Source organism: Triticum dicoccoides, chromosome 3B (genome assembly GCF_002162155.2).
Source record: "Triticum dicoccoides isolate Atlit2015 ecotype Zavitan chromosome 3B, WEW_v2.0, whole genome shotgun sequence".
NCBI lineage: Eukaryota > Viridiplantae > Streptophyta > Magnoliopsida > Poales > Poaceae > Triticum > Triticum dicoccoides.
Genome location: NC_041385.1, coordinates 811511186 through 811524446, shown reverse-complemented (window position 1 = coordinate 811524446; position 13261 = coordinate 811511186). Strand labels below are relative to the sequence as shown.

General features: G+C 43.9%; 3 protein-coding genes across 3 annotated transcripts; all 3 read left to right on the top strand.

The window, feature by feature from the left end:
* The first annotated feature begins 1334 nt into the window (after window positions 1–1334).
* Window positions 1335–2223, top strand: LOC119278636. Its single transcript, XM_037559970.1, has one exon. The coding sequence runs from the start codon at window positions 1385–1387 to the stop codon at window positions 2087–2089; it is 705 nt and encodes a 234-aa protein (XP_037415867.1). The 5' UTR covers window positions 1335–1384; the 3' UTR covers window positions 2090–2223.
* Window positions 2224–6739: 4516 nt separating this feature from the next.
* LOC119282408 lies at window positions 6740–8045 on the top strand. The gene has a single exon (XM_037562643.1). The coding sequence runs from the start codon at window positions 7123–7125 to the stop codon at window positions 7903–7905; it is 783 nt and encodes a 260-aa protein (XP_037418540.1). The 5' UTR covers window positions 6740–7122; the 3' UTR covers window positions 7906–8045.
* Window positions 8046–11055: 3010 nt separating this feature from the next.
* On the top strand, window positions 11056–12715 carry LOC119282407. Its single transcript, XM_037562642.1, has one exon. The coding sequence runs from the start codon at window positions 11730–11732 to the stop codon at window positions 12507–12509; it is 780 nt and encodes a 259-aa protein (XP_037418539.1). The 5' UTR covers window positions 11056–11729; the 3' UTR covers window positions 12510–12715.
* The last annotated feature ends 546 nt before the right edge of the window (window positions 12716–13261 follow it).

Below are 13261 nucleotides of genomic sequence, written 5' to 3'. Positions count from 1 at the left end.
CATCGTCCCCGAGGACACCGACCCTCTCCCATAAGCACCGCCAGCTGCGAAGGTGGCGTCGCCTTTCCAAGCAGGGCCGCCGCCCTAGAGCCCCATTCCCTTTGCCAAGACCGGAGTGACGAAATCCCCGCCGCCACCTTCACCAGTGGCCGCACTGGCTTTCCCGGCAGCCTCCTCTGGTGGCGGCGAGGAAGATGAGGGGGCTAGAAGCGGTGGAGCGGGGTAACCCTAGTCGCCTCCGGTGTCGCCCGGGAGGACGACCTAACAACAATAATAAAATCTCTACTGTAAAATGGAAATATTTTGCCTCATCAAGCCATGGTACTATACTTTTGTTTGTTTCTTCGCCCCTCTTACATCGTATAAGAACGCTACTAAAATCCATTAGAACCCTATACACTAAAAAAACTCATGTAGCTAAGAATTTGTGAGGAAATTTACCAACATATTTGTCAAAAAACCTTAGAACCGTGCCTCTTCAACTATAATCTTGTCCAACTCTTCATATATACACGCACGCTTAATATCAATTCACAGAAAATGTAAGCATTTTTGGGCCACAAAGAAGTTTGTGCACTTGAACACCTCTACATTTGTTATCATTACTAGATGAATTGCAAGCATGCAACTGAAACATGCCAGTGATGTTATGAAGAGTCAAGAATGTAAGGTTGGACAACAGCTGTTAGCAGAACCAGATAGCACAACGCTGGAACATGCGGATGAAGTCAATGACTCCTTATACCTGCAAGCTGAAACCACACGTCGACACCCTCGTGCAGATGAGTTTGCCACTAACAACTAAGACACGGCGACAGCGTGCCAGCGGCTAAGCACGAAGAGGGCTAGTCATCATGCATATGATAATGCACATCATCTAACACACACAAAAAATTGATCCTCGTGTGCGAGTTTGCCCTTGATAATTAAGACACTTTCGACAGGCCCATATACTCATTCATAATAAATGTATGAAACGATAACAAGACAGCAGAGCGGCATAAACTTGCCTTGAAGATGGGGGACAAACTCTCAGGGCTTGAACTGACAAGATTCCACTAAAATGATAGCTTGAGCATGCAACTATGTGAAGATCCCTTATCAAACCATACCATTGTTAATTAGTCCTTGCTGCCAATTAGTGGAACATGACAGAGTGAACATGAGACGACTTTTGTGTTGGCATCTCTATGCTTCTGCCAGATCTCTAGGCTGATGTAATGGCATGATTCTTCATGTCTACTAATCAGATGCTGCAACACAGTTGTACACACACCTTCTGTATAAATACGCGTCAGCAGAATGGTAGATGCATCAAACTAGAAGCTCTTCTTTCTTTCTCCTCTCTTCGACCACAATACAGAGCAAATCTTCAAGCTCAGACATGGCTTTCCACCAAAGATCGACAAGTTTGCCTTCTAGGCCTCACGTCAGTGAGACCGAAGTTGAGCTAGAGCTTCAGAGCCTAGAAGCAAGCATCTCTTCCTCTAATTCCATCAGCACGATGTGCGATGGTCTCAGGACTCTTGCAAACATCTACGATGGTCTTGAAGAAATCATCTGCCTACCAAGCAACCAAGTTTGCTCCTCCCAGCAGAGGAGCATGTTGGATGGAGAAATGGACGGTTCTCTTGAGCTGCTAGATCTCTGCAGCGCCATGCAAGAGATCTTCGTTGAGATGAAGGCCATCATCCAAGAGCTGCAAGTGGCTCTAAGGAAAGGTGATGACGCAACTACTCAAGCCAAGATCCAGTCCTACACCCGCTTGGTGAAGAAGTCCAAGAATCTTTTCAAGAAGACCGCGAAGAAGGCTTCTGCAGATTGTAGCATGGTCATGCTGTTGGCCAAGGCTAGAGAGATCTCTGTGTCTCTGCTGGAGTCCACACTCCATCTCTTGTCGAAGCAAATCGAAATGCCTAAACAGTCTCTTGTTTCCAAGGCATTTCACAAGAAGAAGGCAGCTGTTTGCAAGGAGGAGCAATTGTTGGGGCTAGAGTGCAGTATCGGAGATCTCGAGAGTGGGGCAGGACATCTGTTCAGAAAATTAGTCCAGAGCAGAGTTTCCCTACTCAACATCCTTAGCTCATAGATACTCCCAAGTCACTCTTGGCGCCCTCCGATTGGCATCCGCCTTTTTAAGGAATAGCTGATCTTCATACAATTTTGCCATATGTATACACTATACTGTACAAATGTACATGATACTACAAAAAGAGAAAGAAAAGTTTTGATCCATTTGACCATTTCTTTCTTGAAGACGTGTTTGTGATCCCAGTATAGTCTATTTTGAAGCCCATGGTTAGTGAATCTTGTTCCTTATGCATGAAACATGCCAGCTCAAAGTCAAATGGCCTCAACTTGTACTCGGCAGAATCAATCAATTTTATTGTCCAGCACCACCACATGGCTGTGCAGTCTGGCATAATTAGTGCGCTCAAATTTTAAACATCATTGACATCTATATCATTTAAGCATTGAACAAAATGAAAATTACCCTAGAACCAAGCTTTTTGCATGTTCTACCGGATCAACAATAATCTGAGCAAGACGTAATCCAAATTTGCCAGTGCACAAAGTTTTGTTCCTTTCCATATAGTGATTCTCAACACACAGAGAACCCTTTTCGAGAAAAAAAATACACAAAGAACAACCGATTCTTTATATGCTTATTTGTTATTTCAAACTTCACCTAAGTAAAGATGCCGATGTCCGAGAATCAGTTAGTACGACTAAAAGGTAACAGGACTGTACAAAAACATTGAAAAAACTAGACACACATCAAAAGCTAGTCTGTGTAGTGGTTAGATATCAAATGGTCATGCTACTCACACAGTGGGTGGCTGAAAGCCTCAAACTGAAAAAACGTGAATCTTGTGCAGTGGATGTTGTGTCCGTGGCCTAAACATGCCAGCATCGACCGTCGAGGCTCTAACTTGTGATACCCAGCAGTGCCCACCAAGGAAAATACCTTATCAAAAGGCATGTTACAGCTAAATGCTAGGTTAGCGATCCATTAAATAATTGCATGGGCGTGCAATTATGCCAAGACCCACCGTCAGACTAAACCGAGCATCTTTTTCATTGGTTCTTGCTGCCAATGGCTGGAACATGATAATGTGGTGACTCATCTCATGGGCAGTAGGCACAGAAAACAATGTACTAAACATGAGAAGACTTTAGTGTTGCGATCTCAAGGCATAGCAGACAGCATGTGGGAGATGCAATGGCATGATTCTTCATGTCTACCAATCAGATGCTACGACACAGCTGTACACATCTTCTGTATAAACAGGCGGCAGCGGAGTGGTAGATACATCAAACAAGAAGCTCTTATTTTCTGCTTCTCCTCCTCTCATCGACCACGAGACAGCGATAAGCTTCAGGCTTAGATATGGCTTTCCACTAAAGATCGATAAGTTTGCCTTCTAGGCCTCACGTCAGTGAGACCGAAGTCGAGCAAGAGCTCCACTGCCTAGAAGCAAGCATCTCTTCCTCCAATTCCATCAGCACGATGTGCGATGGTCTCAGGAGTCTTGCAAGCCTCTACGATGGTCTTGAAGAGATCATTTGCCTACCAAGCAACCAAGCTTGCTCCTCCCAGCAGAGGAACATGTTGGATGGGGAGATGGAATGCTCCATTGAGCTGTTAGATCTCTGCAGCACCATGCAAGAGACCTTCGCCGAGAAGATGGTCATCATCCAAGAGCTCCAATTGGCTCTAAGAAAAGGAGATGATGCAGCTGGTCAAGCCAAGATCCAGTCTTTTATTCGCTTGGTGAAGAAGGCCAGGAAACATTTCAAGAAGTCTGCCAAGAAGCCTGCATTCGACAAGATGGTCATGCTATTGACCAAGGCAAGAGAGATATGCATCTCTCTGTTGGAGTCCACACTCCATTTCTTGTCGACGCAAATTGAAATGCCAAAGCAGTCTCTTGTCTGCAGGGCATTTTACAAGAAGAAGGCAATTGTCTGCAAGGAGGAGCAATTGCAGGAGTTAGAGTGCAGTATCGAAGATCTTCAGAATGGAGCAGGAGATCTGTTCAGGAAATTGGTCCAGAACAGAGTTTCTCTTTTAAACATTCTTAGCTCATAGATACTCCACATCACTCTACTCCCTGTGATTGGCATCCGCCTTTTTGAGGACGAGCCGATCTTGATACAGTTTTGCCATATGTATAAAGTACAAATGTACAGAAATTATAGAGACAAAGACCAAAGTTTTGATCCATCTCAGATTTTGCGATAATTGATAAAGTCTCTTGGGGCTTTCTGATGAATATATGCATGACAAGAGGAAATGTGTATTTGCTAGGATTTTTACAAGTTAAAATTGCCTTAAGATTCTTTTTTTTTAGGTGCAAATGATTCTTGATTAGCACACAATCTTTATTTTGTAGATATCACTGATCATGCATATATAGGACACGCCAGGTCAAAGCCACATGGTTGATGGTTGCGTCACACCTATCCAGATTCCCTTCATAGTTGCAAATGTTGTCCATCAGAAGATCAGTTATTATTTTGGTATGTATCTACCTTGTTATTCTTCTTCATAGGATAAGTTTGCATTGCTGATAAAATCATATAGCTAATTGTGATGGATAGATTAAGTGAAAAAATTAAATAAAAAATGCTCTTAATAATAAAATAATCTATATTCACATCTGAAAAAAATGTATGCTGGTTTCTTCTGCATGATGTTATTTGGTATTTCATGGGAGATGATTATTGGATTGAGCGTCATGGATTTATGAGAATACCATATTCTAATGTTAACACATTTTTTTCGAAAAGGAGTATGACCCCGGCCTGCATGTGGGAGATGCATGTAGCCATTTTATTAATTATTCAGAAGGACATTACAAGGTAATACATCAATATGTCTGAATCCGCCGTCCTGGCGACATGTGTCGCAACTTCTATCCAGTTGATGAAGGGATGCAGTAAGCCTGAGCCGAATACCCAGACCTCTCACCTAAGCCTAACATCTAAAACCGGAGGCCCGAACCAAGCCACGTACTAAGTGTGGGGCACAAACGGGTCTGACGCACTCTCATGGGTCGTCACCACCATCTTCCACCGGTCTATCTTCAGAGCAGGTATTGTCGCACCGTCCTTGCCAGTCCTGCCATCGACGCCGCTACGACGTCAAACAACGCCACCACCCTACGCTCGTCCATCCAGACACTTCCGTCGTCGAGATCCAGCTGCCTCATGTCGCTAATACTCATCATCTTCACGCGGAAGATGACACGCCACACCACCTGCGAACCTCCGCACCACCGCCACCTCCCCTTGCCACCCGGATCCCACCGCCAGTACAACCTTTTCCTGAACACGCCTAGCCTCCCTAGACGGCGCCTTCACGAAGGGTACGACGCGCAAGGCATCGCCGCCGCCCAATCACGCGGATTTTGGACTTTTGCCGGGAGGGGGGGGGTTCAGGACATGGCACCATGCATCAGCCTCTCCTAGCCAAACGGCGCCCCCATGGAGGTAATGACACCGAGCGCTGCCGTCGCCGCATCCGCAAAGGATAACAGGAATTAACTTTGGGTTGGAGAAGAGGGGTGTGAAGAAGGGATCTCGTCGGTGCCTCCAAGGAGGGGAGTAGCGCCCGCAGGCGGTGCCACCGACGTGGATGGCGAAGCCACCAAAGGATTTCTCCCGAACCCAACTCACACCACCTGCCCAGCCACCATTAGTCCAGTGAGACAAGATCATGGACGCGAGATCCGGTGGGAAGTGGACCAGATAGGAAACTTTAGATCTGACGCTAGGATAACCGCCGGCCATGAACCGCGCCTGCCGTCGCCTCCGAGGACACCGACCCTCTACCGTGAGCACCGCCAGCCGCGAAGATGGTGTCCCCTCTCCAAGCAAGGCCGCCGCCCTAGAGCCCCACTCCCTTTGCCGAGACCATATCGACGAACTCGCCGCCGCCACCTTCACCGGCAGCTGCACTGGCTTGCCCGGTGGCCTCCTCTGGTGGCGGCGAGGAAGATGAGGGGGCTAGAAGTGGCATTGCGGGGTAACCCTAGTCGCCTCCCGTGTCGCCGGGGAGGATGACCTAACAACAATAAAATCTCTTCTACAAAATAGAAATATTTTGCCTCATCAATGCATGGTACTGTACTTTTGTTTGTTTCTTCGCCCCTCTTACATTGTATAAGAACGCCACTAAAATCCATTGCAATCATAGAAACTAAAAAACTCATGTAGCTAAGAATTTGTGAGGAAATTTACCAACATATTTGTCAAAAAACCTAAGAACCGTGCCTCTTCAACTATAATCTTGTCACTCATTGGCGACGATATATACACACACACTTAATATCAATTCACCGAAAATGTAAGCATTTTTTGGCCAGAAAGATGTTTGTGCACTTGAACACCTCTACATTTTTTAGCATTACTAGACGAATTGCAAGCATGCAACTGAAACATGCCAGCTATGTTATGAAGAGCCAAGAGTGTAAGGTTGGCCCCTGATAACGGCTGGTAGCAGAACCAGATAGCACAGCGCTGGAACATGCGGATGAAGTCAATGACTCCTTGCACCAGCAAGACAAAACCACACGTCGACACCCTCGTGCGGATGAGTTTGCCACTAACAACTAAGACACGGCTGCAGCATGCCAGCGGCAAAGCATGAAGAGGGCTAGTCATGACACACATGATCAAGCTGTCTAGATCATTCAGCACAAAAAACTGGTCCTCGCATGTGAGTTTGCCCCTGATAATTAACACACTTTCGACAGGCCCATAGACTCGTTCATAAATGTACGAAACGATAAGAAGACAGCAGAGCGGCATGAACTTGCCTTGAAGATGGGGGACAAACTCTCAGGACTTGAACTGACAAGGTTTCACTAAATGATAGCTTGAGCATGCAACTATATGAAGATTCCCTATCAAACTATACCATTTATAATTAGTCCTTGCTGCCAATTAGTGGAACATGATAGAGTGAACATGAGACGGCTTTTGTGTTGGGATCTCTATGCTTCTGGCAGATCTCTAGGCTTATGTAATGGCATGATTCTTCATGTCTACTAATCAGATGCTGCAGCACAGCTATACACATATCTTCCGTATAAATATGCGTCAGCAGAATGGTAGATGCATCAAACTAGAAGCTCTTCTCTCTTCCTCCTCTCTTCGACCACAATAAAGAGCAAATCTTCAAGCTCAGACATGGCTTTCCACCAAAGATCGACAAGTTTGCCTTCTAGGCCTCAAGTCAGTGAGACCGAAGTTGAGCTAGAGCTTCAGAGCCTAGAAGCTAGCATCTCTTCATCCAATTCCATCAGCACGATGTGCGATTGTCTCAGGACTCTTGCAAACATCTACGATGGTCTTGAAGAAATCATCTGCCTACCAAGCAACCAAGTTTGCTCCTCCCAGCAGAGGAGGAACATATTGGATGGAGAAATGGAAGGTTCCCTCGAGCTCCTAGATCTCTGTGGTGCCATGCAAGAGATCTTCGTGCAGATGAAGGCCATCATCCAAGAGCTGCAAGTGGCTCTAAGGAAAGGGGATGTTGCAGCTGCTCAAGCCAAGATCCAGTCTTACACCCACTTGGCGAAGAAGGCCAGGAACCATTTCAAGAAGGCCACGAAGAAGGCTCCTGCAGATTGCAGGATGGTCATGCTATTGGCCAAGGCCAGGGAGGTCTCTGCGTCTCTCCTGGAGTCCACACTCCATCTCGTGTCGAAGCAAATCGAAATGCCTAAACAATCTCTTGTTTCCAAGGCATTTCACAAGAAGAAAGCGGTTGTTTGTAAGGAGGAACAATTGTCGGAGTTAGAGTGCAGTATCGGAGATCTTGAGAGTGGAGCAGGACATCTGTTCAGGAAATTAATCCAGAGCAGAGTTTCTCTACTCAACATCCTTAGCTCATAGATACTCCCAAGTCATTCTTGGCGCCCTCCGATCGGCATCCGCCTTTTAAGGAATAGCTGATCTTCATACAACTATACTGTATAAATGTACATGGTACTACAGAAATAGAAAGTGAAACCAAAGTTTTGATCCATTTGACCATTTCATCCTTGAAGACGTGTTTGTGATCCCAGTATAGTTTATTTTGTTGCCCACGTTAAGTGGATCTTCTTCCTTATGCATGAAACATGCCAGATCAAAGTCACAAGGTCCCAATCAATCAATTTTATTATCCAGATTCTCCACCACCACCACATGGCCGTGCACTACTCTGCCACTACAATTGTATATATTTATTTTTCATACAACGAAGTTCAAATGAGTGTACTCAAATTTTAACATCTTTATCATTTAAGCATTGAAGGTGACAACATAAGAAAAAACATTTACTCCAGAACCAGAACTTTTTGCATGTTCTACAGTATTAACAATAATCTGAGCAAGACCTAATCCAGACTTGTCAGTGCACAAACTTTTTGGTCCTTTCCGTATAATGCACGGAAAGAACAGTCGACACTTTATATGTTCATTCCTGGGGTGTGCTCATTCCCGGGGTGTCTGAGAATCAGTTAGTATGACTAAGAGGTAATAGTATGACTAAGAGGTAATAATAGCGTACAAAAACATTGAAAAAGAATAGGCACATATCAATAGCTAGTCTCTGCAATGGTTGGATATTAAATGGTCATGCTGCACACACGGTGGGTGGCTGAAAGCCTCAAGCTGAAAATAAATTATGGGGATAGCATGTTGAACCGCTAACATGTATCTTTTGCAGTGGATCTTGTTTCCATGATCTAAACATGCCAGATGCAAGGGCCACCAAGGAAAACACCTTATTGAATACAGGTATGTCACAGCTAAATGTTAGGTTAGCGATCCATTAAGCAATGGCATGGGCGTGCAACTGTGCCAAGATCCACCGTCAGACTAAACCACATTTTTTTGATTGGTTCTTGCTGCCAATTGCTGGAACATGATAATGTGATGACTCATCTCAAGGACGGTAGGCACAGAAAACAATGTACTAAACATGAGAAGACTTTAGTGTTGCGATCTCTATGCGTCTGGCAGATCTTGAGGCATAGCAGACAGCATGTGGGAGATGTACTGGCATGATTCTTCATGTCTACCAATCAGATACCACAACACAGCTGTACACATCTTCTGTATAAATAGGTGGCAGCAGAATGGGTAGATACATCAAACAAGAAGCTCTTATTTTCTGCTTCTCCTCCTCTCATTAACCACTAGACAGCGAAAAGCTTCAAGCTCAGATATGGCTTTCCACCAAAGATCGATTAGTTTGCCTTCTAGGCCTCACGTCAGTGAGACCGAGGTCGAGGAAGAGCTCCACCTCCTAGAAGCAAGCATCTCTTCCTCCAGTTCCATCAGCACGATGTGCGATGGTCTCAGGAGTCTTGCAAACATCTACGATGGTCTTGAAGAGATTATTTGCCTACCAAGCAACCAAGTTTGCTCCTCCCAGAAGAGGAAGATGTTGGATGGAGAGATGGGATGCTCTGTTGAGCTGTTAGATCTCTGCAGCAACATGCAAGAGACCTTCGCCGAGATGGTGGTCATCATCCAAGAGTTGCAAGCAGCTCTAAGGAAAAGAGATGATGCAGCTGCTCAAGCCAAGATCCAGTCTTTTACTCGCTTGGCGAAGAAGGCCAGGAAACATTTCAAGAAGTCTGCCAAGAAGCCTGCATTCGACAAGATGGTCATCCTATTGACCAAGGCAAGAGAGATCAGCATCTCTCTGTTGGAGTCCACACTCCATCTCTTGTTGAAGCAAATTGAAATGCCAAAGCAGTCTCTTGTCTGCAAGGCATTTTACAAGAAGAAGGCAATTGTCTGCAAGGAGGAGCAATTGCAGGAGTTAGAGTGCAGTATCGAAGATCTTCAGAATGGAGCAGGAGATCTGTTCAGGAAATTAGTCCAGAACAGAGTTTCTCTTTTAAACATTCTTAGCTCATAGGTAGTCCACATCACTCTACTCCCTGTGATTGGCATCCGCCTTTTTGAGGATGAGCCGATCTTGATACAGTTTTGCCATATGTATAGAGTACAAATGTACAGAAATTATAGAAACAAAGACCAAAGTTCTGATCCATCTCTTGCGATATTGATAAAATATCTTGGGGTTTTGTGAGGAATATATGTATGACAAAAGGAAACGTGTCTGATGTGAATCCATCATGTATTTGCTAGGTTTTGTTAATTAGGTTTGTGTTACTGGTTTCGGTTTTGTGGTAAATGATGAGAGCAAAATGATGTTAGACCTACATGCAAGTTTTTTACAAGTTAACATTACGTTTTTTTTGAGCTATACCTGAATATTCTTGATTAGCCCACAATCCTTATTTTGTGGATCTCACTGATCATGCATAGGACACCCCAGGTCGAAGCCACATGGTTGATGGTTGCGTCACACCTAGCCAGATTCCCTTCATAGTTGCAAATGCTGTCCATCATAAGCTCAGTTATTATTTTGGTATGTATCTACCTTGTTATTCTTATTCATATGATAAGTTTGCATTGCTGATACTAATTGTGATGCATGGATTAAATGATAAAATGAAATAAAAAATGTTCTTAATAACAGAAATAATCTATATTAGCAAATGAAAAAAAATTGTATGCTGGTTTCTTCTGCATGATGTCTATTTGGTATTTCAATGGGAGATGATTATGGGATTGAACATCATGGATTTATGAGAGACCATATCCTAATGTTAACACATTAACAACAATAAAATCTCTACTGTAAAATGGAAATATTTTGCCTCATCAAGGCATGGTACTATACTTTTGTTTGTTTCTTCACCCCTCTTCCATTGTAGACGAACGCCACTAAAATCCATTACAACTGTATACACTAAAAAAAACTCATGTAGCTAAGAGACTTGTGAGGAAATTTACCAACATATTTGTCAAAAAACCTTAGAACCGTGCCTCTTTAACTATAATCTTGTCCAACTGTTCATATATATACGCACGCTTAATATCAATTCACAGAACATGTAAGCATTTTTGGGCCACAAAGAAGTTTTTGCACTTGAACACCTCTACATTTGTTAGCATTACTAGATGAATTGCAAGCATGCAACTGAAAAATGCCAGCGATGTTATGAAGAGTCAAGAATGTAAGGTTGGACAACAGCTGTTAGCAGAACCAGATAGCACAACGCTGGAACATGCGAATGAAGTCAATGACTCCTTACACCAGCAAGCCGAAACCACACGTCGACACCCTCGTGCAGATGAGTTTGCAACTAACAACTAAGACACGGCTACAGCATGCCAGCGGCTAAGAACGAAGAGGGCTAGTAATCATGCACATGATAATGCACATCGTCTAACACACACAAAAAATTGATCCTCGTGTGCGAGTTTGCCCCTGATAATTAAGACACTTCCGATAGGCCCATATACTAATAAATATATGAAACAATAACAAGACAGCAGAGCGGCATAAACTTGCCTTGAAGATGGGGGACAAACTCTCAGGGCTTGAACTGACAAGATTCCACTAAAATGATAGCTTGAGCATGCAACTATGTGAAGATCCATCATCAAACTATACCATTGTTAATTAGTCCTTGCTGCCAATTAGTGGAACATGATAGAGTGAACATGAGACGATTTTGTGTTGGGATCTCTATGCTTCTGCCAGATCTCAAGGCTGATGTAATGGCATGATTCTTCATGTCTACTAATCAGATGCTGCAGCACAGCTGTACACATATCTTCTGTATAAATAGGCGTCAGCAGAATGGTAGATGCATCAAACTAGAAGCTCTTCTTTCTTCCTCCTCTCTTCGGCCACAATACAGAGCAAATCTTCAAGCTCAGACATGGCTTTCCACCAAAGATCGACAAGTTTGCCTTCTAGGCCTCACGTCAGTGAGACCGAAGTCGAGCTAGAGCTTCAGAGCCTAGAAGCAAGCATTTCTTCCTCCAATTCCATCAGCACGATGTGCGATGGTCTCAGGAATCTTGCAAACATCTACGATGCTCTTGAAGAGATTATTTGCCTACCAAGCAACCAAGTTTGCTCCTCCCAGCAGAGGAACATATTTGATGGAGAAATGGAACGTTCTCTCGAGCTCCTTGATCTCTGCGGTGCCATGCAAGAGATCTTCGTCGAGATGAAGGCCATCATCCAAGAGCTGCAAGTGACTCTAAGGAAAGGGGATGTTGCAGCTGCTCAAGCCAAGATCCAGTCTTACACCCACTTGGCGAAGAAGGCCAGGAGCCATTTCAAGAAGGCCACGAAGAAGGCTCCTGCAGATTTCAGGATGGTCATGCTATTGGCCAAGGCCAGGGAGGTCTCTGTCTCTCTCCTGGAGTGCACACTCCATCTCGTGTCGAAGCAAATCGAAATGCCTAAACAATCTCTTGTTTCCAAGGCATTTCACAAGAAGAAAGCGGTTGTTTGTAAGGAGGAACAATTGTCGGAGTTAGAGTGCAGTATCGGAGATCTTGAGAGTGGAGCAGGACATCTGTTCAGGAAATTAATCCAGAGCAGAGTTTCTCTACTCAACATCCTTAGCTCATAGATACTCCCAAGTCATTCTTGGCGCCCTCCGATCGGCATCCGCCTTTTAAGGAATAGCTGATCTTCATACAACTATACTGTATAAATGTACATGGTACTACAGAAATAGAAAGTGAAACCAAAGTTTTGATCCATTTGACCATTTCATCCTTGAAGACGTGTTTGTGATCCCAGTATAGTTTATTTTGATGCCCACGTTAAGTGGATCTTGTTCCTTATGCATGAAACATGCCAGATCAAAGTCACAAGGTCCCAATCAATCAATTTTATTATCCAGATTCTCCACCACCACCACATGGCCGTGCACTACTCTGCCACTACAATTGTATATATTTATTTTTCATACAACGAAGTTCAAATGAGTGTACTCAAATTTTAACATCTTTATCATTTAAGCATTGAAGGTGACAACATAAGAAAAAACATTTACTCCAGAACCAGAACTTTTTGCATGTTCTACAGTATTAACAATAATCTGAGCAAGACCTAATCCAGACTTGTCAGTGCACAAACTTTTTGGTCCTTTCCGTATAATGCACGGAAAGAACAGTCGACACTTTATATGTTCATTCCTGGGGTGTGCTCATTCCCGGGGTGTCTGAGAATCAGTTAGTATGACTAAGAGGTAATAGTATGACTAAGAGGTAATAATAGCGTACAAAAACATTGAAAAAGAATAGGCACATATCAATAGCTAGTCTCTGCAATGGTTGGATATTAAATGGTCATGCTGCACACACGGTGGGTGGCTGA